Source organism: Diplotaxodon limnothrissa, linkage group LG8 (assembly GCF_057381915.1).
Source record: "Diplotaxodon limnothrissa isolate DT_005_m linkage group LG8, D_limnothrissa_male_GT1.1, whole genome shotgun sequence".
Taxonomy (NCBI): domain Eukaryota; kingdom Metazoa; phylum Chordata; class Actinopteri; order Cichliformes; family Cichlidae; genus Diplotaxodon; species Diplotaxodon limnothrissa.
In genome coordinates, this window is record NC_140603.1 from 14684555 (window position 1) to 14712159 (window position 27605).

A 27605-nucleotide genomic window follows, 5' to 3' on the forward strand; every position below is an offset into this window, starting at 1 on the left:
GTACCCAGCAAAGAGAATATCCATGAAGCGCAAAAGTCTCAATGGAAAAGTTGGTTTTGTTCTGAAATTCGGTCTGCGCCGCTTCATCTTCCACAAAGTGACAGGCCATGAGTCATGATGGTGACTTTATAAACCACTCATAAGAGGGAACAGTGGTGAAGAGGCCTGCGATGTGACTCACTCGTGCCCAATGCAACAAAGGGATACATCTCAAATAAGGATGTGGATGGCTGAGATAGCAAAGTAGCCACACAAGATATACAAACTCTAGTATGAGCAGTGACATCGGGCACTTGACCGTATAAGAGCCTACGTGAGCAGTTTATTCTGTGAGGGCTGTGTGGTGGTGGCGGCAGCAGCAGTGGTGGTGTGACTGAGGTTTGCTGTGGAAAATGTCCCTGCAAAGGGAGCCCTTGGTTCCTCGTAGGACATAGAAGTCCTATAGTCCAAAGAAGATACTGCAAAGACCTTGAGAAATTAGGCCTGTTTTGACAGGAAAATTCTGAAGGTCATCAGTGTGAGGTGGCCAAGCTGGAGATCTGTAGCTTGTTTTGTTGCTGATATCAGTCTGTGAAGTGATAAACACTCTATAATAAAATCCTCAGAGAACAGTGAGGGGTGAGCATTGGTAGTCTTGCATGGAAATACCTTAAAATGGCAGAAGACAGGCAGTTTTGACAGGTGGAGGTCAGGGGGTTGTATTTTTTAGCAGGGGGTTGGACAGTTCAGTTGCCGTCGTCGAGGGGGGGAAATGGCGCCTGCTTTTGTCTACACTTCACACCCTTTTTAATGGTCCCTTTTTAAGGCAAACCAATCGGACAAATAGACAAGTGGCCTTACAATGAAAAAAACTTGAAAAATAAAAATGAAAATAATTATACAATATACACAAAACGTGGTCCTTAAAACAGGCAGGGTACATGCAGTCTTTGTAATGTGCAGCGTTCCCACAATGGAGGAGAAGAAAGGACTCGAGTGGCCAGGGATAAGAGAAGTCAAGAGTCAGGATTTGTGATTGAGTGCTGTGGAGGGAGAGGTAGGGATGGACGCTGCTTTTCCCAATCATGCTTTGCTGCACTTCCCCTTCTTCTCCTTGCGCTGGAACTTCCTCAGACGTCTCGTCCAAACGTCTCTCCACTGGATCACCAGGCTGTTCTTATCGGCCACCAAGCCTATGCGCTCCGCCCCTGGACTGCTGGCTCCACCTCCGGGACCGACTCCTGGACCTGCTCCTGGGCCCGTTCCACCTTCAGCGCCACCCATCACCAAAAATCGTTTGCTCATCTGGATTTTGGGACACTTGCAGGCAAGGTCCTTCATGTGTACCCACAAGATGTTGTCACCTCTCTTTAAGGGTTCGCCCCGGCTCTTGTACACAGCCACCACGCTAACGGAGAACTTGGCCCAGTCACCCACCGTCTCCATGTCCAGCACGTTCACTTGGACAGCTGGGAACACATTTGCAAGAAACACACTCAAAACTCTTTACGCTTTTTAATTAATGGTATGGAAAGGAATTCTGCTCTCTTACCATAATCCTTCTTGCAGTATTTCTTCATGTTGATCTTCAAGTTGCCTTTCACTGGTTTACAGTAGGACTCACAATCTGCAAAAATAAGGACAACCAAGTTCACACCTGAAATGCAGGCAGTGACTCCAGTGCTTGTTTTCCACCAACATGTGGCTGGGGCCAGTTCTCTCTTGGTGCACTGAAAACCATCCTTCATTTTGACAGATTTGGGAACCAAATGTTGCATAGTGTTACTAACAGAAGTCGGTGTGATTTCCTTGGGAAGAATATCATGGTCAACAGAATCTGCAGACTCCAAATGCCAGTCACTTGTGAACCCTCCCTTTGGGACAGATTTTTGACACAAGTCATCAGTCTTCTTTTTTGTGGTGGAAATGTGTTTAAGCATTTATAGGCTAGGCACAGTCACAGTATTGGTGAAAAAGGTACCAAAGGAGCACATGAATCTTTCATATTTGCTCAGTCTTACTAACACGTTGTAATGCATAATTAGTGTCACATCACTTTAAAATATAAAACGCAGTGATCAAGCAAATATAAACATAACATTGTGATATGTGCTGATTTCTATATAGAAAGGCCAACTTTGACTCCCCGTCCCATTAATATATTTCACATTTTTTTATAAACACAAAAAATACACATCAAAGCATGATCTACTTTTTAAATACATGTGTATTTTTTTCTATAATAACTGAGTAAACTTATACTTGCCTTTACAAACTGACTGATGTTGCCAAAGGCTGAAAGGAAAACTGGAGCAGCGCTAAATAATAGTTGGGCTTGGTGTGGTTTTTGTGTGCTAAAAAACAGCTTCTGACAAATCACACATCCAAATCCCTGCAACAGCCAGTGCTGGGAGGCAAGTGAAACATACCAGAGGAGTAAAAGTGTTCAGTTTGACATGTTCTCCGGGGCCTTGAGAAAAGGCAGAGCGTGGTGGAAGCAGGTCATGGTTGGATGAATGTGGATAGGCCTTGGCTGCCAGAGTGACAACTAAGACCACACACTGGACCAATGACCTCTGCTGACCATTAGTAGGTGGGGTTGCAAATGATGTGGTTTTTACGTTTATGAATATGACAGTCAAAATTGATTTCTAGGCTGGATGACCATTCTCTGATCTTTTTCTGACCGACTTTAAGGCCAGTCACGGTTTGGTTTAGCTGTTCTGTGTCCTCCAGCATCTTTTTCAATCCAGCTTTTCCCTCATGCAGATTTTGGCCAAAGAGCAGGCATGTGGCGCTGGAAACACTTTGGCGCTTGATTTCAGCATTTGGAACCTGAGCAGCCACCTTTCCTTCTATTATATGACTCACAGCTTACCTGCAACCTGAATTAAATTAAAAAAACAAAAAAAAGAAAAAAAACAAATTATTTATATTTTTTATATATATATATATATATATATATATATATATATATATATATATATATATATATATATATATATATATATATATATATATATATATATATATATATATATATATATATAAGTTGTTTGTAATTTTATGTTGAGGAATAGCTGTGTACAGCAGTTTCAATGGACCAGAAAGGTCGGAAAGAAACTCTCAGTTGTGTTATAGAACCCTTCAAAGATTTGAAAGCATATGCATGTAATTACATCGCGTGGTTTATTTTCTTGTAGTCCTGAAATATTTGTTTTGCCATGTCTGTATTCTCGGAGATCGGAAAACATGTTTTGCAAGAACAAAGAGCAAAAGGAAAGGGAAACTGAGAAGATAAGCATGATTAAATAGGCTTAAACAGATGAAGTGCGCTAAAACAATGATAAGAATCCCTTTTAAACTTTAAAGCATTCACTGTGCTTTTAACTCAATTTCTGCCATTGGAGCTGCAGAAAGAAAAATGCTGTTGTTTGTTAGTAAGACTCATCTGTGGTTGACACAGGCTGCTGGATTCTGTGACACATCGAATTTTGGATCCACAGCATAAAAATAAAAATCTATGAGAAGGATACAAAATAAGTTTTAAAAAAATGAAAATGGTGAACTTCTAATGAAGGGACGTGAAAAGTTGACCACCAACAAACCACACGCTGGTAAGTGGACTGGTATCTCTCGTTCCCTTCAAGAGGAATAACCATTTAGCCGTTTTTGCTTTCCAAAGAAAACCAAATAAAAATCGCTGGACATGAAATGTCCAAGTTTAAAAACAAAAAAGAGAGAAAAATGACCCTTTTGGGAATGTTGTATGAGTGAAAGGGTGTTGTATTGTTCATTTTTTTTTGTGGAAGAACTGAGGAGGAGGAAGAAACGGGGGACCGAGGAGCTCATTAAAACGTCCAGAAAGGTTGGCTGTATATCAGAGTGCTGGAGATTTTATTAGCCAGAGAGAGGAAAGAAAGGGAAACACAAAAGGAGAAAGAAGATGACTTTCAATACGCTGCAATGAGTGAAGGTGTGGATGAGTGCAAAGGTGTGTGGTGCATGTGTGTACGTTTTACTTTAAATAAATGTTGCAGAATATCACAGTCTACTTAAGGGCTTTCTCATTAGTACAGAGTATGTGGTATTCATGTAAGTATGCATGCAGCTGTGACAGGCGTGCATGTGCATGAGATGAGCATGGATTTCATTAGATCACAGCTGTTTTGTGTATGTAGGTCTCTGTTTTTGTATACAGTGGCTAACCTGCTCTTGAAACTCTGGCTGGGGCGACAGTATGCTCTTTCCCATGAAGCACTACTTACTGCTGGGTGATCACCTGGAAAAGCTCTTGGTGAATTGCCCAATGACCCAGAAGGCCAGCCTGCTGAAAACATGCACAATTGGCTCCAAGACTCTCGATGCCCTCTTTCCCTTGAGCCCCTTTCACTGTGCCATGACAAGGACAAATTGCATCCAACGCCCCTTACACAAAAAGATTTTGGGGGCCTTAGGTTTCTGATGGTGAAGCTCTTTCTGTGGTAGTTTAGGAAGGAGAAAGATGGGGGAAATGCGCTGGTGTGTTTGGTAGAAGCTGAGGTGAATTGACAATCAATGACTCTTGTGTTCTTAGACCCTGTAACATTTTCCCAGGAAAGTAGTAAACAAGAAAGGGCTGGACTCTGCTTCTTTGGGTTAAAAAGACCCAAGCGATGGCGGTAAAAGGTTATACAGAACAAGTTGTAAATGAGTGAAGAAGCTGCGAGTCTAAGGAAAATTAAATTCAGGACTTACAGTCACAGTAAAAAGAAAGTACACCCTCTGTCAGTTCCAATGTTTCCAAAGGAATTTTTTCCAGATGCAATTTTGCAAACTTGAGTTGTGCTGCCATGTTCGAAAGAGAAGAAGTTTCCTCCTGGAGACACTTCCAAACAATCCATACTTGTCCAGTCTTTTTCTAATCGTATTATCACGAACTTAACATTGACCATGCTGAGGCATGTGCAGTCTGAGGTGTAGCCTTTCTGTTTTGAAGTTTCTCTGAACATTGTACGGTCTTGACTTTGGGGTGAATTTGCTGGGACATCCACTCCTGCGAACGGTTTTGAATGTTTTTCACCAGTGGAATAATCTTTCTCACTCTACAATGATGGATTTCAAATTACTAGTTCCAACTTCGCAGATTGGTGAGCAGCATCAGTTGCTTCTCTGAGATGATTTCTGATGCATTTCTTCTTTAATGTTGTGCTAATACACAATTGAATACTCCAGACCTGCAAACTGTCCGAACTTCAGCTTTTATAGAGATGCTCACACTGAGGGTGTACTTTCACACACAATTCTGCGTTAGCATTTTTAAAAATAATAACACAGTATAATCATGTGTTGTTCTTCTGAGGTTGTATTTACATAATTTTAAGACCTGATTTTATGTTTACTTTAACTACACTCACTTGTAAACATAGTCATGGTAAAAAAAAATGAGATGAAAGATCTTTGGCTAGAATTCACCTCACCTAATTGAAATCATTTAGGTAAAGTTTGATCCCAATTGGATTTATTTTATGCAATTATCTGCTCTAAATCTCAATAATTAACCTACCACGATTAATCTGTTGTAATACACCATTTCTTTCCCCCATTTTTTGTCCAGGATTTTTGCTAAGCTAACCAGTAACCGGTAAGCTTAGCTTAGCTACTTTACAACATTTACCTTAGAAACTTCACGAATTCTCCACCAGAAGAATGTTTTTCATTTCACACTATTAGACATATCTGGAGGTTTTTATTTGGAGTGTACAACCAATTTTGGCCTTTTATGTGGACCTCGGTAAGAGCCATTATAAACATCTTGAACTCTATGAATCGAGTCCTCAAAATTTATAGCATGCAACCTCGAAAGTTAAGTCGAAAGTTAAAGTTGGAAAATTTATTGTGAGGGTTCTGAAAATACGTATTATTTTTAGAAGAGAAAGGACATAAAAACAAGAAAACCATTATTGCTTTAAAAAGAATGGCAGTAATAGCAAATTTGGGAGGGGTGCACAGTCTGCCGCTTCAGTGATAATATATGATATAAATCCACTAATGAATCAACGTTTCCAAATCAACACCACCATTTAAATCAAACAGTTGTAGAATGAAAAATGCGGACAGGGTAATTGACCGAAGCCTAGAGTGTTAGAGGGAGTGACTGAACAAATTTCCCCCAGTTACTTGCCAACACTCTTTTCATGCCTCGCAACGTTCCCCTTCCACTATATCTCCCAACTAAACTGTAATTAATCACCTCAGCTGCCTATCTTCTGCCCTTGGCTTAAAGCTGCACTTAAAGTCTGAGCACAGCGTGTCTCCACTAACTTGAGGCTAGCAGTTGGGGAAACTATGCCAAGGACACAGGTTTTTAAGACAATGTAAAATTTTTCCGTCCCCAGTGCAATCGTTTCCCTGAGAACTTCAAATGAGCAAACCCGCCCTCTATTAATATTTATTCCACGCCTTAATATTTAATATTTCTGGACACGTATTTTATGTTTTTGTTCCTCTCATAAAGTAGGGGTGCTCAAGGTGCAAGGAGTATATACTAACCTGCTGGTTCCTCTGTGCTGCTCACGACAGCTGTGGGGTTGACCACAGGGATTTCTGAAACACGCACAAGAAACACAAAGTTATTTCAACGATTAATTCTAAGTCCACACCTTTTAAGTATGTCTGAAATGATCTGGCTGCCGGCCTACAATGAGAGCACGTGTGGTCAAAGAAACAAAGTGTGTCCAAATTCATTAAATGTGATCCCAAATATGGGGGTGGGATGGGAAATAGTACTGAGAAGAAGTAAAAAGTGCTATTTGAGGTCACTGGGGAAAAAAAGAAGAAGAATCAGGGTTGCCACACAGTAGGTTTGTGGTGTACTATATGTCAAACTTATGAAAATACACAGGGCTTTCCAGACAGACGTGCTAGATAAACGCTAAGAGACTGACAGGAATACTTATTGGTGGTGAGAGGGAAGACTGGTTCAAATAAACCATACATGCCATAGACTAATGCAGTGGTTTCAGTGTCTTTTTTTAAGGAGATCTTCAGACTAACTGGAAGAAATAATCAAAGTCCAATGTTAGTTGATGCTTCACAAGAATCACACCATAAACCAGTTTGGAGGAGTCAGCGCATTGAAAGTAGGCACACAATGGCAAGGTGGCTACACTAGATTAGTTTCATCCTCCTCTAACAGATGTGGGGTTAACACTGCTGTGCAATCTCCATGCAAGCATGTATAGACAGATGGACGGATGGCAAAGGGGCAATTTTGGTGGGATCATCTTGAGACAGATACAGCCCTCCCTTGTTGTGCCCGCTGGCTACAAAAAAAAAAAAAAGTGCCTTGTAGAATTCCTCCAGGACTACTCCTTTAATCGTATGCATCTTTCCAATACAAATGCTAATGCTAACAACAGGCCCCTCTCCTTTTACCGTAAACAGAATTACTGGAACGCCGGCTTAGCATCCACCCAGAGGATCTGCTTTTGATTGGATTTGGAGGTTCAGGGGTTGGACCGAGTGTGTGAGAGTGTGTTGGCAGGAGGCAGAGGGGGGTTTCTTGGAAAGCTGTTTTGAGGCAAAAGCAGCAGTTGTCTCTCTAAAATTATGGACACCCTGCCAACAAAAACAAACAAGGGCACGGAGCTTTGTGAAGGCAGGCACAGCTGCTAGAAGCCACTTTGAGACCCTTTGCCCCGATGGCCACATCTTGTGAAGATAGACAGATGATGAAAGGATCATTCAGATGTGGGTTGCTGCCATCATACTAATTGGCTTCTTAATGGATTTGTCTTCTGTCTTGGGATACAGTATCCTCCAGGGGTAATATGCTGACATCAGGCTATAATGGCAGACAGGGTTGTCATAATGTGCATAGCTTAAGCATGCCCACACCCACTATTCCTCTTGTTCTCGATAGACAGTTCACCTAATGGCACTTAAACGAGTATAGTCTGCCATCCATGACCACGGTCGTCTTCTCCTTCTTGCCTATCCGCCATCTGCTTCGGAGCTGCATGCAAGAGGAACAACATGGCACCGTGTGGCAGTGTGGCAGAGCTGGTCACGGCACTGGGCGGCGCGGCATGACTTGATTTGGTGGAGGCTATCTTTTGATTGTTTGCAATGTGGCACAGACACGTGCTGGGCCCACGGGCAAAATTCGTAACTTGCGTGGACTCACATTCGCTTGTTACAGGAAATCAAAAACCTAAACACAGCTACTAGAGCACACACACACACACAAACACATATGGTACATAGTTAAGAGAAAGTAGAATAACAGCACAAGCGTTAACAACAGTATGCCTCTTTGTTCCTTTAGCATGGATCGCGTTTCAATTTAACCCAACTTTATGCTGGGGCGCTCGTTTGGCTCACGTTTTGGGCTCTTCTCCATGAAATGTCATTGCAGTTTCAGTGGCTATGCAAGTCAACACACACACACACACACACACACACACACACACACACACGGGTTATGTCTGTCCGATAGCCAGAAAGACTACATAAAAGTATGTTTTCACTTATGTTCTGTATTCTTCATGGTTTGGGTATGTGCTGCCTTTAGCTATGGATCATGCTTTTTGTCAGATTTTAATAGTCACAGGCAAGCTGATAAAATTAACCATGACGATCTGATCAGTGTCGCATGCAGTAACTGGTAGCTGCGTGTGGATGTGTGTCTGAGTTACTCACTGATGCAGGGGGCCACGGGCGAGCGGCTCTGCTGGTACCCTTTGGCGCAGCGGTTGCAGGTGATGCCCGTGACACCGTCCTTGCAGGGGCACTGGCCTGTGGTCTGGTTGCATGTCTTGCCTGCTGCGCCCACAGGGTGGCAGTCACAAGCTGGCGTGGGGGGGTTGGGGGAAGATGTCAAAGAGGGATGGAGGGTGGTGGGGCAGATAAAAGAGATAAGAGATACCAGTTCATCAAACCTGCTGCAAAATGCAAAATGATAAGACAAAACTCCTCCGACATTCAGTAAATATTATTGATTAATGATTGACTGCATTAATACTGAATGTTTGGGGGCCCACATGTCTTTAGCCTTTATACCTAGGTTTCTCAAACTACTGCATTGTGAAAAACTGCATGCATATCCAGAAAACTGATGAGAAATAAGATATTTGTGTGGAGGACATTACAGGACAACTAAAAGCACAGAAAGCTATTAGATCGGGTGAACGATGCATGTAGTGCATCAGTTTCAGCAGGAGATGCAGACCAAATGCTCGTTTCCTCTTTCCTAAATGCTGCATGCAGCCTAGTGCCTGCCTGCCTGGTAACACACGCTCTGCTGTTTCATCACTTCCCAAAAGTTCCGTGGATGCCCACCAAATGCCAACACCAACAGGCAATGCTCCGGTCACCTCACTTTGGCAAGACTTTTGAGGTTTGCTTTTCTAGGTGATTTATTTAAGCCACTTTAACTCATTAGTTTTTTTGGATGTATGAAGAGCAGTTAATCATATGAGGCCTAGAGTGTTGGTTGAAGCCATTTGACAAAAGCTTACAAGAACACAGGAAGTGTGAAAGCAAAAACACAATAAGCCATGAAACCCAGTAGGAAAACTCTGCCTTTTCCCCCTTTGTTTTCAGTCTGACACTTTGGAAAAATACTCTCAGACTAACAAAAAAAAAAAAAAAAAAAAAGGCAAAAGCAAACTTGCAAGGGCCTCAGCTGTAACACAATAGTTGTAATTGTCCAGGCTTATCAAGAAAAGGCAAGAAGGACCAATATTTCATACAAGGGAAAAACCCTGTAATCCAGCAGACTTCTACAGAGCTTGCCAGGGAAAGGCAGCTGCTAACATGCCACGGTTTCTTCCCACCACCTGACGAAACTGTTAATGTGTTTATTTGCGCCCGCAGATTTTTTTTTTTTAAAGTTGCTACAACAAAGGAGAGGACCCTACCACCTGTTGGATCGGCAACGCGAGCGTTTAAATGGCTGAAACTGACCCAAGAGTGTCTGCATGACGGCAGGGTGTGAGGAGATTAGCTCAGCTCAGATCTTTAGAATCGTGTCTGCCTTTTCTGGCAAGGCCAACGAAGTCTACAGGTGTCAAAGTGGCTGCACACTGTTTGAAGCCGAGATGTAAATCTGATGCTTCATCATGAGTGCAAAATCCCCATTATTTGAGTCACGCAGACTCCAATGGGAAACTTGAGCTTTGAAGGCACTTGGTAAAGTGCGACTGAACTAAGGACAAGAACGTTAAGCATGTGGCAGGGTGTGATGCAGGACTAATTCGGGTGCCGGGGGTCACCAGACGCCTTTTTATGCTGTGCCAGCAACCTCCACCTTCATTTAGAGCCAGAGTTTCTTCTGCTTCTGGCTAGGAACTATTTGGGATTTTCCTGAAGTTTGCATTCTCAATAAAACTCAAATGATATAGTGCATTGGTCCGTCAACTTTTACCGTTTTTCAAGTAATGAAAAATGCTTTCAGACCAAAGGAAAAGCACATGTGAGATGACCCATGTCATAATCCCAAGTTGTTCCTGCAGAGACATGTGACAAAGGCAAGGAGTTTTACAAGCTATTGTCTCTGCACTGATCACTTAACATTGACAGGGCTGGTCAGTATAAACAAACTGCGAATGATGCACAGGACCCCCTCGCTTCCCTTCTAATTGAGACTCTGACTGTTTGGAGTTCAGAGGTTACTGTCAGTGTTCACATTGTTCAGTAAATAACCAGCAACGGCCAGATCTGAACGAGCTGTCAGGGGCAGGCAGGATGGAGACGGGGGTTTGGTCGTGTCAGTCTAACCCCCAGCCTTCCTTCCTCAAACTGTTTTTCTGAGGTTTTATGTGCAGAGGCTAGAGCCAGTTAGAAAGCTGTAAAAATGTCCTCAGATGTTGATGGCTTTTCAAGCCCATGTGACTGCAGATGTGACAGGCGCTGCATTGGGATTTGCAGTCCCTTTCTCAGGCGTCTGCTTGTTTTAAGTGATTCAAGTGATTTTAAGTGACTGTGTTACTCAACTTGTGGTGACTGCACTTTGTTCACTTCAGTTTTATTTATGTAGCGCCAAATCACAAAAACAGTCACACCAAGGCATTTAATACTTAAACCCCAACCAATCAGATGATCCCCTATGAGCAAGCGCTTGGCGACCGTGGGAAGGAAAAACTCCCTTTTAACTAGAAGAAACTTCCAGAACAACCAGGCTCACGGCTGGGCAGCCATCCGCTGAGAGCAGTTGGGGGTGAGGACACATGGAAGACTGCCTTTGTCTGCTGTCATGGAAAGTAGCTTTCAGATTTGCGGACTTAAAATATCCACGTTACTTCCGGAATCCTGGTTTTGTGTTTAGATTCCTTCAAATACGCCTCACACTGTGAACAGACAACTAGACCTGGACAAGTTTGATCAGTAACAGACACAACCCCTTCTAGATTCTGTACCTCCCACCAGCCTCCCTCTATTCCCGCCTCCTCCTCTGAACACACCTGTATTTTATTGCAGTAACTCCATTTCAGACATGACGACATGACACGCACCCCCTTCAACAATACCACACCCCTGACCTCTGTCGCGACCGGGTCACAGGCAGAAAGGACATGGAAAGCAAAGGGCTGGAAAGAAAATCATAGATGCTGGTATGAGAATAAGAGGAAGACAAAGGTTTAATGGGTTTGTAGAAAGGCAGAGTGAGGGAAGTCATAAGTCAGGGTGCAATCAGAGGTCCTGGTTGTAAACCATCTGGCAAGACAGAGATGAAGAAAAAGAGAGCAAAAGCAAATGACATCTCCTAGAATGCTGTGGATCAATCATGGAGCTGGCCCCCTCAGCTTTATAAATGTAAGCTTGGATTCTGTCACATCTGGAGCTTTTGGAAAGGAGGGTGTTAAACTGTTTATAACCTGATCACTTGACTTGGATCGCAGACAAACTGTAGTGTCAAGTGGCCTGCATGTGTGTGAAAACATTATGCTTCCACGTACTGCAGGAAATGAAAGATGAGAGAACCATTTGCACATGGGGATGCACATCTCAGAGCGGATCTGTTGTCAGGGGTGCAGCAGATCCCTTTCTGTTATTGTTTCAGTGCATTAACAGGTCAAATGACTTAAGTTTTAAGGTATGTGACCAAGTCGCTGTGGAGGGTTTTTTTTGTAATTTTTTTGGCCATTACACGATGAATGGCTCAACATCTCATTGAAACTACCATGGGCAACTGCGGCCTGATATCATGCCATTTCTAACCTCTCGGTGTTATATTACAGGCTGCAGAAGGAAAACTGACGAGAAGCCAGCGAGAGATTCCCACCGTGAAATTACAGCCAGGAGATCTTCATGGCTATGAGTGTTGGCAGCTTTCACTAGTGCCGTTTTTTATGTTCTGGAAGTGATTTTTTTAAACCTTCATCTGGATCATACGGCTACAAAACACTCTTATTTATTTGAGTATTTTCTCGAGCATCAAATACAGGAAACAAGTGTTATTTTTGCAATATTTCCAGCATAATATGGGGCTGAAAAATATCACTGCAAATGTGAAATAATGAAATCAATTTTCCATGAGACATGCATTGGTTACATGAAAATATTATGTGGTGTGTGGGCAAGGGGGGAAAACATTCGGTGGGGTGGCCAGAAAGACTCCAGGCATAGTATCAAATCATTTCTCTCTGCTATGGTATGGCAAATCAGACATGCTGATTTTTTTTTTTTATTAATATATACATATATAGTAAGAGTTGCCATGACAACATATGTTTCCACTCATAAAATATTACCACTTCTCCCCTTTCTCAAACACATAGACTGGCTCAATCAGTGTTTGTTTGAACATTTTGTAAACATTTAGCACCGAGTAGCGCCAAAGAAAAAGCTAAACTACATTTAAAATAATAATCTGGGACATTTTCATATAATCACATATATCTATAAACAAATATTTTCTACTCTATTAATGACTGACATAACGCGAAGCAATCCGTGCTCGTGACTTGTGGTTGGTAATTCTTTCCCAGGAAACCACTTGTGTGTTATATTTCTGACAGCAGATGAAGAGCGAGCTCTGATCATAATCAAGGATAAATGAATGAGTGCTACAGTTCTGCAGTATGCTTGACTGAAGCCTAATAGAAGTATAGAGGAGGAATGAGCTCATGCAGCAAATAGCACAGACTATCTTGAAAGCCACGTTGGAAAATTAGTAATAAAGTTCTTCATAAACACTACTGTTACTTCTTGTTAGATTCTCACCTTTGCAGGCTCGCCTGTGGGTGATTGGTCTGGCCATGTCCCTGTAGAAGCCCTCCTTGCAGTAGTGGCAGTGGCGTCCTGCGGTATTATGGCGGCAATTCATGCACACCCCGCCACTTTTCCTCCCTGACAACTTGTACAACTCCATGTTGAATCGACACCGGCGGGCGTGGAGGTTGCAGTTGCACGCTGCGGAGGGAAAGAGCAAAGCCGTTATGGTATCGGCAAGGGTGAGGAGGATAGATACAAAAGTTTACAATAACTTCTCAGTATTTATCTTAGGGTTCAAACATAAATTTAGCAGGCTGAAATGTTCACATGGAGCACGCTCAGCAGTAAAATATATCCTTACTGGTGGGGTATGTATATCACAAGAGAGCTGGGAAAGATTTTCAAGTAAGGCAGTGTAATAATAATAATAATAATAATAATAATAATAAGTGGTTTATAATCTATGCTGCATCTGTGGGCTTGGCTGCTATTCCAGAACTCATCAATCAAAAGTGATATTTGCAGAGCTCATTTTCCCCATTTCATAATTAATGAATTCGGCTTCTCTCAGCCCATTAGTTATTAATCACTGGAAAGAGAGACATTAATTTCATGAATCACTGATGAGTAAAGACTTCTTAGATCTATTAAAAGCGAGACCAAATCAGATATAGGAATGGGCTCGAGCTAGCTGTCTTCTAAATGAGGCGAGCAGGATATATGGGACATGTGAGGGGTGGTTATAGCTCTCCCAGTTACCCTTGAAATCCAGCTGGTTCCTTAATGTCTCTTTTGCTCACAAGTCTTTTCCGTTGATTCCTCAGCATAAAACTGCGTTCACCAACTCTGACATTATTGATAAACTCTTTTCATTATCTAAACGTGGGGGTTTTGCATTTGAGAAGTCTAATGAGAAACCCACACTTCTTGCTTGTGTAAGACTTTGATCCAGAACCTCTGCTGGTTAAATCAAAGTCAGACCTGGAACCTGAAGACTTGGCCGTGGCTTCAAAGTCAACTGTCGCTGAGCTTAGCTTTAGCTCAAAGTTATCTGCAGATGCATTTGAAAAGCGGTAAACAACAGCAGAGCTGTTTGAGTGAAAATGTCAACAGTTGTGGCAAAGCAGAAGTATTAGAGGATCACAACAGAAAGTGATATTCATTAACTTTAGTCAAACTGGAGAGGCGTCAAGGAAATAGATTTCACTACACAATAAATGTTTAGAATAAAACAAGAAGGATGTAGCAACAGAGACTAAGTTAAAACACACTGGGTGAGGGTAAGGCGCAGAGGGGTCAGTTACAGAAACATGTGAAATGTATATTTTCTGTCTTACCCACTCACTCAGTGTATACATGATCATATTTGCAGGGCTACAAGTTTGACACCATCCTCATGCCAGATGGATAAACATGAAGCTAGCGAGAACAGCCTCTTACGAGGGCCAAACACCTAGCCTGGCTCTGACCGGCGGCAACTAAATCTGCCAGCCCTCACTAATTAACACATTATATCTTGTTTGTTTGTAGAGCTATTTCTTGCCCAGGTGCAGTCACTTCATGAGGACACGTCACCACTCTGAAGTTGCTAGGCAAAAAGCCGAGCTACTAAGGTACTACGGCTGTGTATGAATTAAAGAGCATAAAAATGGTACATAACACACCTGCAACACCTGTAACCACAACATGGTACCTTTACACCTTTGTGTTGAGTAAGTAAATAAAAGTTTGTAAGAGCTTTTCACAGACAGTATGTACAAATACATTGTACACAGACACAAAACAGTAAAATAAATAAGAAAATTAAGTAATTAAGTGCCATAATGGGCAATGAAAACAGGTAGTTTATAATCATCATCATCATCATCATCATCATCACCACCACTACTACTGAATAAAATTTTGTCCAACGTCACTTTTATGTTCTATGTATTAAACCCCCGCTTTTATAAGTTTTTAGTGTTTATATAAAGACCAATTAATAATTAATCATCTTTTAAATGACTCTGTCACTCCTTTAAAACAACAATGCTGTTCCAAAGATTTGGGAAATATCAGTTTTTTTTATTTTCAATTATATAAATCTTTTCAGTAATTAAGTTTACTACTGACAAAATAAGAAACCAGTTGTAGAACACAGAACTTTTAAACTTATTTTGTTACAAGTTCGTAGAAAATGAGATCTCAGTACCCATTTCATTACAAATATGTAAAGGTGGACTATAAGTGATTTAGAAAAATAGAGATTTACTCAAACTGTGTTCAGAAACTACCTTAAAAACGACTTATAAGGGCCTTCCATAACGTCATGTCACAACTACACAGTCCTCATCTTCAACAAAGCCCCCCCCCCCCCATGACCCTTTACTTCTTTATTTTTTGGTTTGAGCCTGTAGCTCTGTAAAGCTCTTAGCTATACATCTGAAAAAATACTACAATCAAACTAATGTTTAGTGTTGGATGAATGCAGTACACTTTACCCACTCTTGCCTGATCGGAAAACACTGTTAGCATGTTGCACAGCTAATCTGGCAACTATTTGCACGACCTGAGTATATACGCCTACTCACCAGCGTTGTGTTAGAATACAAAAGGCCAGCAAAAAATGCCTTTAATACTGAGCCTGCTACAAGTGGGTATTTTCATGTCTCTTCATGTCCTGTAGTGCGGGCTAAACTCAGTTAGCCCGATTGTACATAAGTGGAAAATAAATAGCCATAATGCAAGTGATTTCAGAAATGGTAACTCTATTATGTGAAAATTTAGTGCAGCATTTCATTCTGTAAGACTCTTTCCTTGCTCTGGGTCCAGTTCTGGTTCAGACGTGTGGCTGAATTCTGGAGTTTTGTTACAAGACAGTGGGTAAGTCTATACTTACAGGATCTGGGCTTATGGCGGGTAACCAAAGTTCTTTTGCTTTACTTTTCCTGTTCTGAGATATCTATTGCAATGGCAGGAGAAGGCACAGCGCTGTTCCAGATAAGCTGCCACTGCCAAGGCCCCTATTTTATTTAAGGGAAACTTTATAAAACACAGCAAAGACCGTGTTTGTACAACCACTGCAGGATGAGAAATCCGTTTTGTATTTTAAGCTGACACTTGACATGCACATTCTTGAGAGATATGAGACTTAGATGAACTTATAATGATAATGGTATAATGTGTGACCTTTAAGACATATTTCCCAATAATTTACAGATGATTTTCATTTCTCTGCTCCAGCCAAGGTCAGTTCTCCAGTTCTATTAAGTTCAATGATCTGAGCCTTTTGCAATCACTTAAAGGACAACTTCACTGGAGGAGAATCCCTCAAGCGCAAATGTTAAGCAATAAGTACCCCACATATGGTGAGCAATACATATCGCTGTCCACACTCAAAGGAAAGCCTGGCACCTGGTTGGGAAAGAGGCCAAGTCTCCCCCCGACTCACCCTCTTGCGGGCCCTGGAAGAAAAAGGGGAGCACATTCCCAGACTGTTTCCCAATTCCATCTGGTTATTATGTTGCCCAATTTGTATGGAATCCTCGAGCTAATGAAAATAATGTTTTATGTATAAATTCATATCAAGGCAGCGCTGTTTGTGTAGAGACCCTGCTGGATTTATTTGCTGTGCTTTCATACTCTGGAGAGTCCAAGATCAGAATTAATTCTCAACCCTGGAGAATTATCCAAAATGGAATATGAAGGCAGTGTTAGGGGAGCGGGGCAATTTAATCCTGAACAAAGTTTGAAAAATGAGTTCAAAGCCTTTTAACCCTTAGTCTGCTCTTAGATGGCGAGATGGTTGGTCCCAGGTTTGAGTGGGAAAAACAATATACATCGACTGGTGAGAGACTCCCTGCATGTGTGTGTGTGTGCATGTGAAGATCTAAACAGCCTGTCCAACTTCTTCTAAGGGAAATGTGACAAAGAACACACACGTCACACTGAGTGGCTGGGGCTGCAGGGGTGGAAAGCGGGTGGGGGCATGGAGGTAGGGGTCTGTGATTGTGATCAAGCATCTCAGACACACACACAGCTGTGAGCACTTGTGACCATTAACACCTTGTAGCAGAACATGAAAGCGATGGATCGCGTTTTCTGCCCAGCTGAAGTACCAGCGGACCTCTTATGGCATCCTCTAGATTTACAGCTGTGCAATAAGATCGGCCAACAAAGACCGGACTGAGCTTGGACACGCTTAAGTGTGGAGAATGTAAAGGAAAGCTCCAGAATTTAACCTTTAAATGATTTAGCACGTGTAGCTGCAAAGGATTTAACGACATCCAGACATTTTGTCACAGGAAGAAAGAATTGGAAAAAGTTTAGTATCTGACAGTAAAAGAACGACGCAAATGGGGATGGATGCAGAAAAAAAAAAAAGTGCAGGAGAAAAATGAACAAATCCCAGAAAATCAGCACTAAAAAAAAAATTAAAAGCAAGTAGGTGTTTCTATGCTACCTGCATGTGTTTTTTTTCCTGCACTTCACACCCTGCGTGCTGTTAACTCAGAGCTACAGCTGCCCCAAAGATCCTGGAATGTTTATGGGTTTGTTTTGAAGTGCCTACGCGCGCACACACACACACACACACACACACACACACACACACACACACACACACACACACACACACACACCACCTCCCACCAAAATGCCACCCCCTACCATCACCACCACTGCACACCCTCTCAACCAAATTAGGCTCAGCGGGGATAACTGAACTCTGTTGAAGACCATTTTTCAATTCATTAACACATCAAAGCTTCCGTAGTAGTGCTGTGCATAAAGACTCATTTTTATCTAAAGGAGGAAGGGGGGGGGGGGGGAGTCATTTCAGTATGGGGGAGGACTTCTGTGGGTGGCAGCAAAGTCAGCAAAGAGTCTGTGATTGCCCCCCAAAGTGAACGATTTTCCTCCGTGGGTCAGTGTCCAATTCGAGGATGCGTAAAGCTGGTTTCTCGTGTTGTCGTGGAAATCAAATAACAAACACAGGCTACAGGCTTGGCAAACGGAGGGATGCGGAGACCAAAATAAAGGGAGGGAGGGAGGAGGAGAACCCTTTGGAAAATTTTAGAGCAATGAATTGTTTCACCACACTGTCATCAAACCGAACGGTGCCAAGTGCAAAACTTTCATCTGCGGTTCTTGTTTCGACCCGGTACCTTCCCCCTACACAGTTCGTCATCTTAGGTGATCTGTGTTTTTCAAAACAAGAGGAAATATTTCGAGATCGAGAGGAAAAAAAATTAAACACACACCACACCACTTAATATCGGTTATTGTGTTAAGATGCCTCTACGAGGAAATGTGCTCCGAAGAGGTTCGCGTGTTGACTCGTCAAGTACGAATGCCAAATTGGCCATTAAAGACTCTGCTCAACAACAACAACAAAAAAAATGCGAGCGTGTTTGTGAGTGCATCACCCCTCTTGCATCCACTCCATATCTCCGGGATAAATCTAACCTCGATTTTCCTTCAGGCCGAACAAAAGCCAAGCCGTACGTATACAGTGAGCACAGCCAATTGATTTTGGATGCCTGTGCGAAACACAAATCCCATGGCTAAAATTGGTCCTTGAAAATTGGAGTGCGCTCACACCAACCACCTTTCCCCTCTTGGCCCATGCCACAGTCCAGACTTGCTTGCAGCAGCCCCCCTTGGGTGCTCTCTTCGCCTGGCCAAACAGGCTCTGCTATATGGGCTGCTGCCATCATGTGTGTGTATGTGTGTATGCCAATGCACGTGTGTGTGTGTTTGGGCCGAGTTCCACCTGGCTGCTCCAGCCACCTGCTCAGGGCACCAAGGGGAACACCCGGTTAATTAGCTCCTTATTATAGCCAAGCCAGTGTACAGTGTGGACACACACACACACACACACACACACACACACACACACCAGTGATAAGTGCCTCAAGAGGTAATAACTGCCCACAAAATAATATGGACTGAGGGTAAAAAAAAATAAAATAAAAGTCATAAGCAGATGTAAGCTCTGCTGGATCTGTAGACTCTAATGAGCTGTGGACATCAAGCTGAGACAATGACTTAAAGAGTCAGAGCTGAGGACTAACAGGAAATCCGGCTGGGTGCATTACACACTCAGTACAGTATGCAAGAGCTTCTTGTTCCCCCCCACCCCATACACACAGACATCTTTCAATTTCAGATATGATACCACTTCTCAGACTTCCCCTCCCTCTGATGGGTTCTGTGGTTAGCCTCACGCCGCTGGCTTAAGAGCAAGCTCTCAGGAGCCCTTTTGAACTTAAGAGTCCCCTTAATACCTCTGCTACCCCTCCTCTCTTTTTACTTTCATAAGACCCCATCTCAAATGCTGGTCGCTCGTCTCTCCTTTGCTCGTTTCCTGCCTTGGCCCTCGCTCTCGTCCACCTTTTTCCCTGCATCTCCACTTTCTCTCTCTGGATGGCATCAGGCAGAGAGAGATTTTAATAAGATTAGTCTGGAGGGTTGCCAGGTTGGGGGCCTGGTGTCAGTGAGATTTGAGTCCTTAGCTCTGTTTCCCCTCACTGGTCCACTTCACATCCCTACATCGTTATCTCTGTCCTGCCACTGCCTTTGCTTTCCGTCTCTTACTTGCTCTTTTTTTCCTTGTCACAGTCAATAAGATGCAATCAGGAGAAGCAGCAGAGGATGTTGTGCAATCAAATCATCATGGAGAATCAGTAAGAACCAAGGTAAAGTGCAGCAGTTTTTACTTTTTGCCTTGACTCTTGGCACACACATGCATGATGTAGCCTCTGGGCATTGCACGAGATGCCCTGTTTGGGTTAGAAATAGAAATAGAAAGTGACAGATGGAACATACTGTGAAAATTCACCACCTTGGCCAGAGATGACAGCAGAAATGGTGGAGAACCGTGGCTCAAACCCCAATAATAGCTGAACATTTGAAGCGGCTTTGGAGTCGTAAAGGTGATGTTTAAATCAGCAGTGAGAAGCAGAGGTAGCCTGACTTACAGATCCGGTCTGTAAGATGTATTCATGGGCTGAACTTCCTCAGTGGAGATGGATGCAGTCTTCTTTTGACTTCACTTCAAATGCAGTACACAAAATGCAAACGATGCCAGCGACTGATTGCTTAGATCAGTCTATTTCCCCACCGTCTGAGTCAGGTATAGACATGAATGAAAACCTGTTAAAAGGGAGCTCATACTAAAACATACTTTCTTTTAATACCCTCTGAAACTTGTTGCCACCAGCAATACCGGCTGGCAGCCAAAATACTACTTCTTTCTTCTTCTTTTTCCAGGCAAGAGAACACAAACACTTGCAACAACATATGAAGAGGAAAAACATTACGAAATGACGAATTCAGCGATAGAAGGAGGAGGCTGATATCAGTGAGGCGAAATAGATGAAATACAAAACAGCAGGCGTGAGTTTGTCCAGGCAGAAGAGGGAACACTGAAGTGTGTGCTACAACGAGGACAGAGAGCAAAGACAACGCTGGAGGTGAAGGGCACCTCAGGAGGTGATTGCTACCATCTGTGGGTGAGAGTTGATGTGGGCCTGGGAAAGCAGGGTGGGCACACACACTGCAGCTCCACCAGTTTGCTTTGGCACCGGGATGAAATGCTACATCACACTTCCAGATTACATGTGGCTCTCACACATGCACAGACGCGAGGAGATTCGTACGCACACTAACGCGCACTCCCTTGGCCTCGGGCAGCCGCGGAGCATCCAGCATTTTAACCCGGCTGACATTAAGCGCTGTTATTTGACACTTTGCTGTCCTGAACGTTTGTTTAACTGCGCTTCATTCTTGCCAGGAAGCCTTTATGGGTGGCTTTGCCGAATGAGAACTGCATCAGTCCCTTGCGGGTTGGCCACGAACCAAAGCCGCAATACTGACAGAGGGAATAAAAGCAAAGAGCAAAGCTTACAGTCAAAGTGACCAAATCCTGCTGTCCTAAAGGACCTGCTTCAAATTCTTAAAGCGCGCGCACCCCACCAAAACAGAATTCAGAGGCCTAATGTTATGTTTGTTGGCCTCGCCATACCATAACTCTCGTGTCTCACGCTAACTATCCCAGAGGCATGATTTTAAAAACAACATTCTGCGGCTGTGTAATTATTTGAAAGCACAGGAGGTTTCTTTAAAAAAAAAAAAAAAAAAAAAAAAAAAAAAAAAATCACTTTCTTTTGCTCACCAACCCCCACGCCCCCTCAACAAGCACACATACAAACAAAAGTAACTGAAGCATCGTTTCCCCCTTTGCCTCCATGGCAAAGGCAGCGGAGGTCACTTAGTGAAATTAGGAAAATGGAACAAACGTACATCCTTAGCCATCTATATTTAGCATCTTACTAAGATTCATTTCATAATGGCCTCTACAGTCAGATTAAAATAATAATAATTAAAAAAAAAAAAAAGTTCAGCTGACCATGTTGTACCAGTTTAAGGTACCAAGTGCTCTGGTGATGTTAGCTTTTCATTTCAAAATAAAAGCACACAAACGTTGCTCATCTGTGAAATCAGTCGCTGATGCATCTTCACGCATACTGTGCCATGCTTTCATGTGTGGGATGTTTAAGAATGAGGTCATTTCTAACAAGTAAGTTTCTAAAAAGTGTCTTGATGAATCTGCTCCATGACTGGAACGCGGGCCTGACCTCTGCTTGGCCTTGGCGGAGGTGAAGGCGGAGGAGGACGAGGAGGAGGGGTGCTGTGAAAGGATGGAGGCCTATTTTGAAATTCTAATAAGGATTGAATAACCATCTGCCCCTTGTCAGTGAGAGAAATGAAAAGGTGGAAAAAGAGATATTAAAAAAAAAAGAGGAAAAAAAAGCGGCGAATTTGCGCTTCTGTGGTCTTTCAGAGTTTCCAGCTCTGAAAGCTTCATCAGAGTAATGGTTCTGAGCATGTGTTGCTGGCCGGCCTCTTGCTTTGACACCACTGCTGGATCACACTGCTTTCCCTAAGAAACCCATCTGTCAATGTCCCCCTAATTCCAGCTAATAGTTTCCAAAAAACATAAGCTGAGCCCACAAAAAGCCACAAGCCCCCTGAAAAGCTTGAGAGGGTTTGTGACAAGACTCGCAAAAATCTGTCCGTTCTGCTTCTCCTTCCTCTTCCGCTGTAAAAGTCACATTTTAATAAGACCACTGTTTCATTAGTGAAGCAGACATGATCTAATAGCATCTACGTATTATATAACAGCTAATAACTTTTTTCAGAGGTAATAACTAATTTGTGGGATTTCCTTCAGGTGATGACATGGCCTGAGGTATAACGAGAGTCTACAGTGAAAAGGTCTTTGACTGATTGGTTGTTTAATTTCAAAATTAAACCCTCTTGTGCAGAAAAAAAAGAAGAATACCATATCATTCATTCCCTCCGTGGACCCAGTGTGTCAAATTTCCTACTCAAAACATTCAACACCATGCCCAAAGACGTCAGCAGAGCAGAAACACTCGGCTTTCGCTGCTAACCGCAGCTCACCTGCATTTCTGGCAAATCAGACGAAACAGCAGTTCAATCAGTCTTTAAATGACTTCCCTGTTTAATGCATACCAGCGCGCCTGGCTCAACACTGGAAGCAGATCTGGCTCGGTGGGCCACTGGGGGATGGATGGTGTCTGGCCCTGAGCTCGCAGCGTCCCAGCAGTGCTCTGGACTTCCTGCAGGTTGAGTACAAATGAGGGAGAGGAAGGGCTGGAGAATAGAGCAGCTTGTTGTTGCAGCCAAACAGGGCCGAGACGGCTGTGGACACAGCCAAGAACAGAGAGCTACGAGACCATAAATTATCATCTACTCAGGATGTCACATTGTCGTTGACTCCACAAGAGGGCTCTTCATCTTACGGTGCGACTTTGGCAGATTCAATTTATGGCATGATCTAGTGTCTCATATTTTTAAGTTAACATAAAGTATTTACATTACGAGACCGGCCACGCCAGCAGAAAAGCCCACACTCCATCACAACCACTAACCAAATAGCTCTTATCCATCTGTTTCCTTATTCTCTCCTGTGGCTCGGACGCCGAGCAGATAAATCACAGATTTTTCCATCATGTCTCCCTCAATACAAACAGACACAATCCTTTACGAGGCTGCCCTCTCCGACTACTACAGCAGGGATTTGTAAACCAATGTCTCGAGGCAGGATTCATAGAGAGGGAGGCGGCAGATGGGCGTGTGTGCGCATGGCTTGTGTCTGGAGACGCTATGCGAGTTTGCCAAGAGCACAGACAGAAATCCTGGTGCGGGGCATGTCGAACATTTAGCAAAACCCAAGTTCTGTTGGAGGCGATGTTCACGTTGTGCATGTTAAGATTTAAGTCAAGACCGATAAGACCAAAACCTTGCACAACATTTAAAAGGAACTTGAAAGGGTAAAAAAAAAAAAAAAAAAAAAAAAAAAATCAGCCAAGAGGCACATAATTTCTCAAGAGCCGACTCGGCTTCAGTGGCAGGGTGCAAAACAGCTTTTGATGTGGCTCCAAATCTGCCCACTCTGAATTCCTCATTACCCACAAACCACCTCCCAATCAGCTTAACTCCGTCACCCCTGCACGGAGGATCGTGACCTTTCAGACTCTCCCTCCAAACCCAAACAACCCCAGGACCTCTTATGACACCTAAGGGACTCCTCCACTATGTAACTTACCACTCTTACCCCCCCAATCAGTTTGTGTAACGTCTCAAAAAGAAAAGCAAGCAGAGAAATCGACAAGGCACGGCAGCATTTTTTTTTCTTAAGGGGCTTTATTTATACACTGAGAAGCCTCTTTAAAAGGCCCTCCTGCTACTTTAAGAATATTTTGGAAGTGGTTCCAGTGGAATAGGCTGTAAAAAAAGCAAAAAAAAAAGAAGCTTGTGGAACGTGAAATTAGGGACAACTGGGACTGGTTTGTTGGCAAATCAGGATGTGTGATCAGGTATAGCGTGCGACTAGCAAAGACCTTTAACTGCCCTGTATCAACACCGGGATTAGGTCATCGTAGTTGGCCCGTGGAGCCGGGCTATTTAGGCCAGAACTTCTGGGTAAAAGTGACATATCAATCCCACAGAGATGAGATCTACGGAAAGCGGGCGTAACACTTCACAAACGGCTACGGGACATTTGAAGGAGGGCGTGCGCAAAAGTACGAGGGCGAAATCACTCAGGGATTGACAGGATATTGTTACAGAAAGGGGTTAGGTGTATGTGTGCCTGCATCTGTGAGCCGAGAAAGCGAGGGCGTCGAGGAGGAAAAGCCAAAAGTAAGGTTGAAATCTCCCGTGTCAGTTCTAAGTCCAGTCTAAGGCTAGAACGGCCTCGCTTCTCTGGCTCTGTCACTCTCTGCCCCCTTTAAACAGATTTGGCTCTGTTCAATGCTAAATATGAACTCAGGCCAGCTCACAGGGCAATTACAACATGTTAGAAAAATATACTGAGTTTTTCAATGTTCTGCTCCCGTTTCTCCCCCCTCCTTCTCTGGCTGTAATTTTATTTCATAAAGGTTAAAGCAGGGACAGTGGTTTCTAATATGGTTTTATTTTGCTACGCTAACACATTTTTATGACAAGCAAAATTGACCTGAATTGAGTTCAACGTAAGTCTATTCACACCAACAGAAGAACGCTGTAAAAAAAATAATAATAATAATAATAATTATATATATATATTTGTGTGTAACCACCAAAGAAACAGCCACACATTAGAGGATGAATCCTGATAAAAACGCTAATGTGACATGTAAGCAAGACCTTTGTACAGCCATAAAATTGGTGTCATAGAAAGGCCTGATCCTATACAAAGGTAATCTACTTACATTACAAAAATTGCCACAGAAATTGCCATGATTTTTCTTGGCATGCTTTCAGAGCATGTCTGGATGACTTTTACTGAGTGTGTCGTGAGGTGACGGCAAACGCTGCCAAATAACATTCTTGGAAGTCTTAGCCGTAGCCGTGTGCCAATGAGTCGAGCTGTTGTCATCCACTGTTTAGACTTGCTTGTGCAAAACAATTTTTTCCTTTTTTAAATAGACAAGTTCAGGATGTAGTTGAGTGCAGTAGCCCTGTTTTTCTCTACTGGAACAGTAAATGCAAGAGGCTGATGAGAAATGAAAGGAACGTATGGGCTTGTGTTTTGAGAGACATTGCCAAAGTTGTCAGCGCACAACTCTTCACCTGTATAAACAACATAATGTTCTGGCAACATCATTAATTACTCTTATGACAGTCAAACACGGGTCTTCCAACTCATATTTATCCTTTTCTACAGCTCGCTCTTTCTCTGTGTTGCTTCTGTATAAAATCATTTTTGGTGCCCTCTCAGTTCAGCTCACGTCCTGAAAATAACTGTGCCGTGAAAAGACGCAACAAAATAGACAAACATTGAAATTTTCAGGCATTTCCTAATTTTCATCTGCTCAGCTAAGACATGCAATCAGAACTTTAGATGCAGCCACTGTTGCACTGATTTTTGCGCCACAGTGTTGTTCAAATTCAGACTTTTTTATGATTGTCTGCAACCTGAAGTAATGATCCCATGCAATATCCAGATTATATCCACGAGATATCTAGAGCAGAAAAACTAAAACATTGTTAAAAGCACATAACGGATGACAGATAAGAAGAGAGACTTACGCAGACATTCATTGGCCTCGCGAGCATTGGCCCTCTGCCAAGGTCGGTCATAGTGAAAGGGCTTGCAGCGGTCACATTCAGGTCCCTCCGTGTTGTGTTTGCAGTCACACACCAGTTTACCTTCCTTGTCTTTCAGACAGCGTGAGGCATGGCCGTTGCACTTACACCTCCCGCCCACCTGGAAGTCTCCCACTGCATAGAAATAAGTTGGGAGTGTTGATGTCACTGCCATGGGGTCATCATCCCTCCCTCCAGTGTTGCCTCCGGCCCCTAGTACCAACTCCCGGGGCATCTGCGGCCGGCTAAAGACCACACGGATATCAGTGACGGTGACCCAGTCCTGAAGAACTGGGCTGTTGTCAAAATCTTTACCAGAAGGCCGTCCATCCAGAGTGCTGAAAGCTATAAGCCCTCCAGACAGCGGGTAAAGGTCAGTGTGACCATCTGTGCAAAGAGCTTCCTGCTCATTCTGCTTGGTGATGGTTGCTTTGTTGGGTCGGTTGTACATGCGGCGGCACTGCGAGGAGTAGAACTGGTAGGGCATCCAGCTTTTGCCATAGTCCATGCTTTTGTATATGGCCAGGGACTCGGGTCGTGGTGAACAAAACTGCAGGCTGACGTAGGTAATCTCAAATTTTTTACCCAGCGAAAGGGTGAGAGTCACATTGTACGGAGAGGTGTTCAGATTCTCCGACTGCCAGCAGGTGAGGTTGTGGGCCGAGTTGAGGTCGGTGAGGTAGGAAGCCGGGTGGGCACGGCGAGGGTCGGCTGCGTCACAGATTTGGCACGTGCGTACAGAAGGCCGCTCGTCGCCCCGCTCCACCACGCTACAGGAACGGGAGGGAGGTCGGCCACACACGCTGGAAACCATCACCTCCTTGCCGAAGGCAGCATTGATAAACTCAGGGATACACCGGCGTGCTGCACCGGTGTCATCATAGCAGGGGTCTGGAGGAGTCTGCTGTCCTGTGAAGGGATTAGCGGCACTGTGGGTGAAGGTTGAGCATGCCAGGAGGCACAGGCCCAGCAGGTACCTCCAAGGTTCCCTCATCCTGCTCAAGGGGCCTGTGTTTGGATGTCTATGTGCAAGGATGAGGGTATGTGTGTTTGCCCAAGTGTGTAAACTGAGTGTCTGCGTCGTTGCACTGATGTGTCAGTGTGTGACTCCCCCCCCCCGTGAGTGTGTAATTTGTGAGTCAGTGGAAGAAGAGTGTCTGAGCTCAGTGACCCTTCGCTTCAGGCTGACCAGAGCCTTTCCTGTAAGAGAGAGAAATAAACACAAGGGTCAATGTCATCGACATATTTTACCATAACAGGATAGAAAATGGAAAGTGGCATTGATGTACTGCATAAAAAACAAGCAAACAAAAAACCCAATGTTGTGTATCTTTAAAACCAAATTATACTTCCCCTTATAAAGGAAATTAAATAAAATCTTTTACATTGTACGGCCACAAGTGAATGTTTTCATTGACTGAAAGCCTGTCAAAGGATCAGACAGATGAGGGGCCCGAGAGAGAGAATGTGACCATTTAAAGAGAGACATAAGTGACTGCAAGTAGCTGCATCCTGAATTTCAATGCCGGCCTCTCATTCACTACTCGAGTCCTACGCTATTCAGGTCAAAACTGGCCAAGCCTTCTGGTCATGCTTGAGCAGCATGGCAGAAGTCACCCCATAATCCCTGGTGGTGCGGCAGAGCAGTGAACCGTGTGTGACCCTGGTCAAAGCACTGCTGCAAGCGCTGGTCCTAGAAGGGAAAAAAAAAAGAAAAAAAAAAAAAGACGGGGGGTGGATTCTACATACGAAGGCCAGGCTGTAGTTACTTGCTAATTTTTGAGGAATTT

General features: G+C 43.3%; 1 protein-coding gene across 1 annotated transcript; it reads right to left on the reverse strand.

The window, feature by feature from the left end:
- Nucleotides 1-1062: 1062 nt before the first annotated feature.
- ntn2 (netrin 2) lies at nt 1063-26809 on the reverse strand. Its single transcript, XM_085360659.1, has 6 exons — nt 25759-26809; nt 13186-13374; nt 8662-8811; nt 6511-6564; nt 1532-1606; nt 1063-1448 (listed from the first exon to the last, which is right to left on the reverse strand). Exons 1-6 carry the CDS (start codon nt 26807-26809, stop codon nt 1063-1065), a joined length of 1905 nt encoding a protein of 634 aa, XP_085216785.1.
- Nucleotides 26810-27605: the final 796 nt, after the last annotated feature.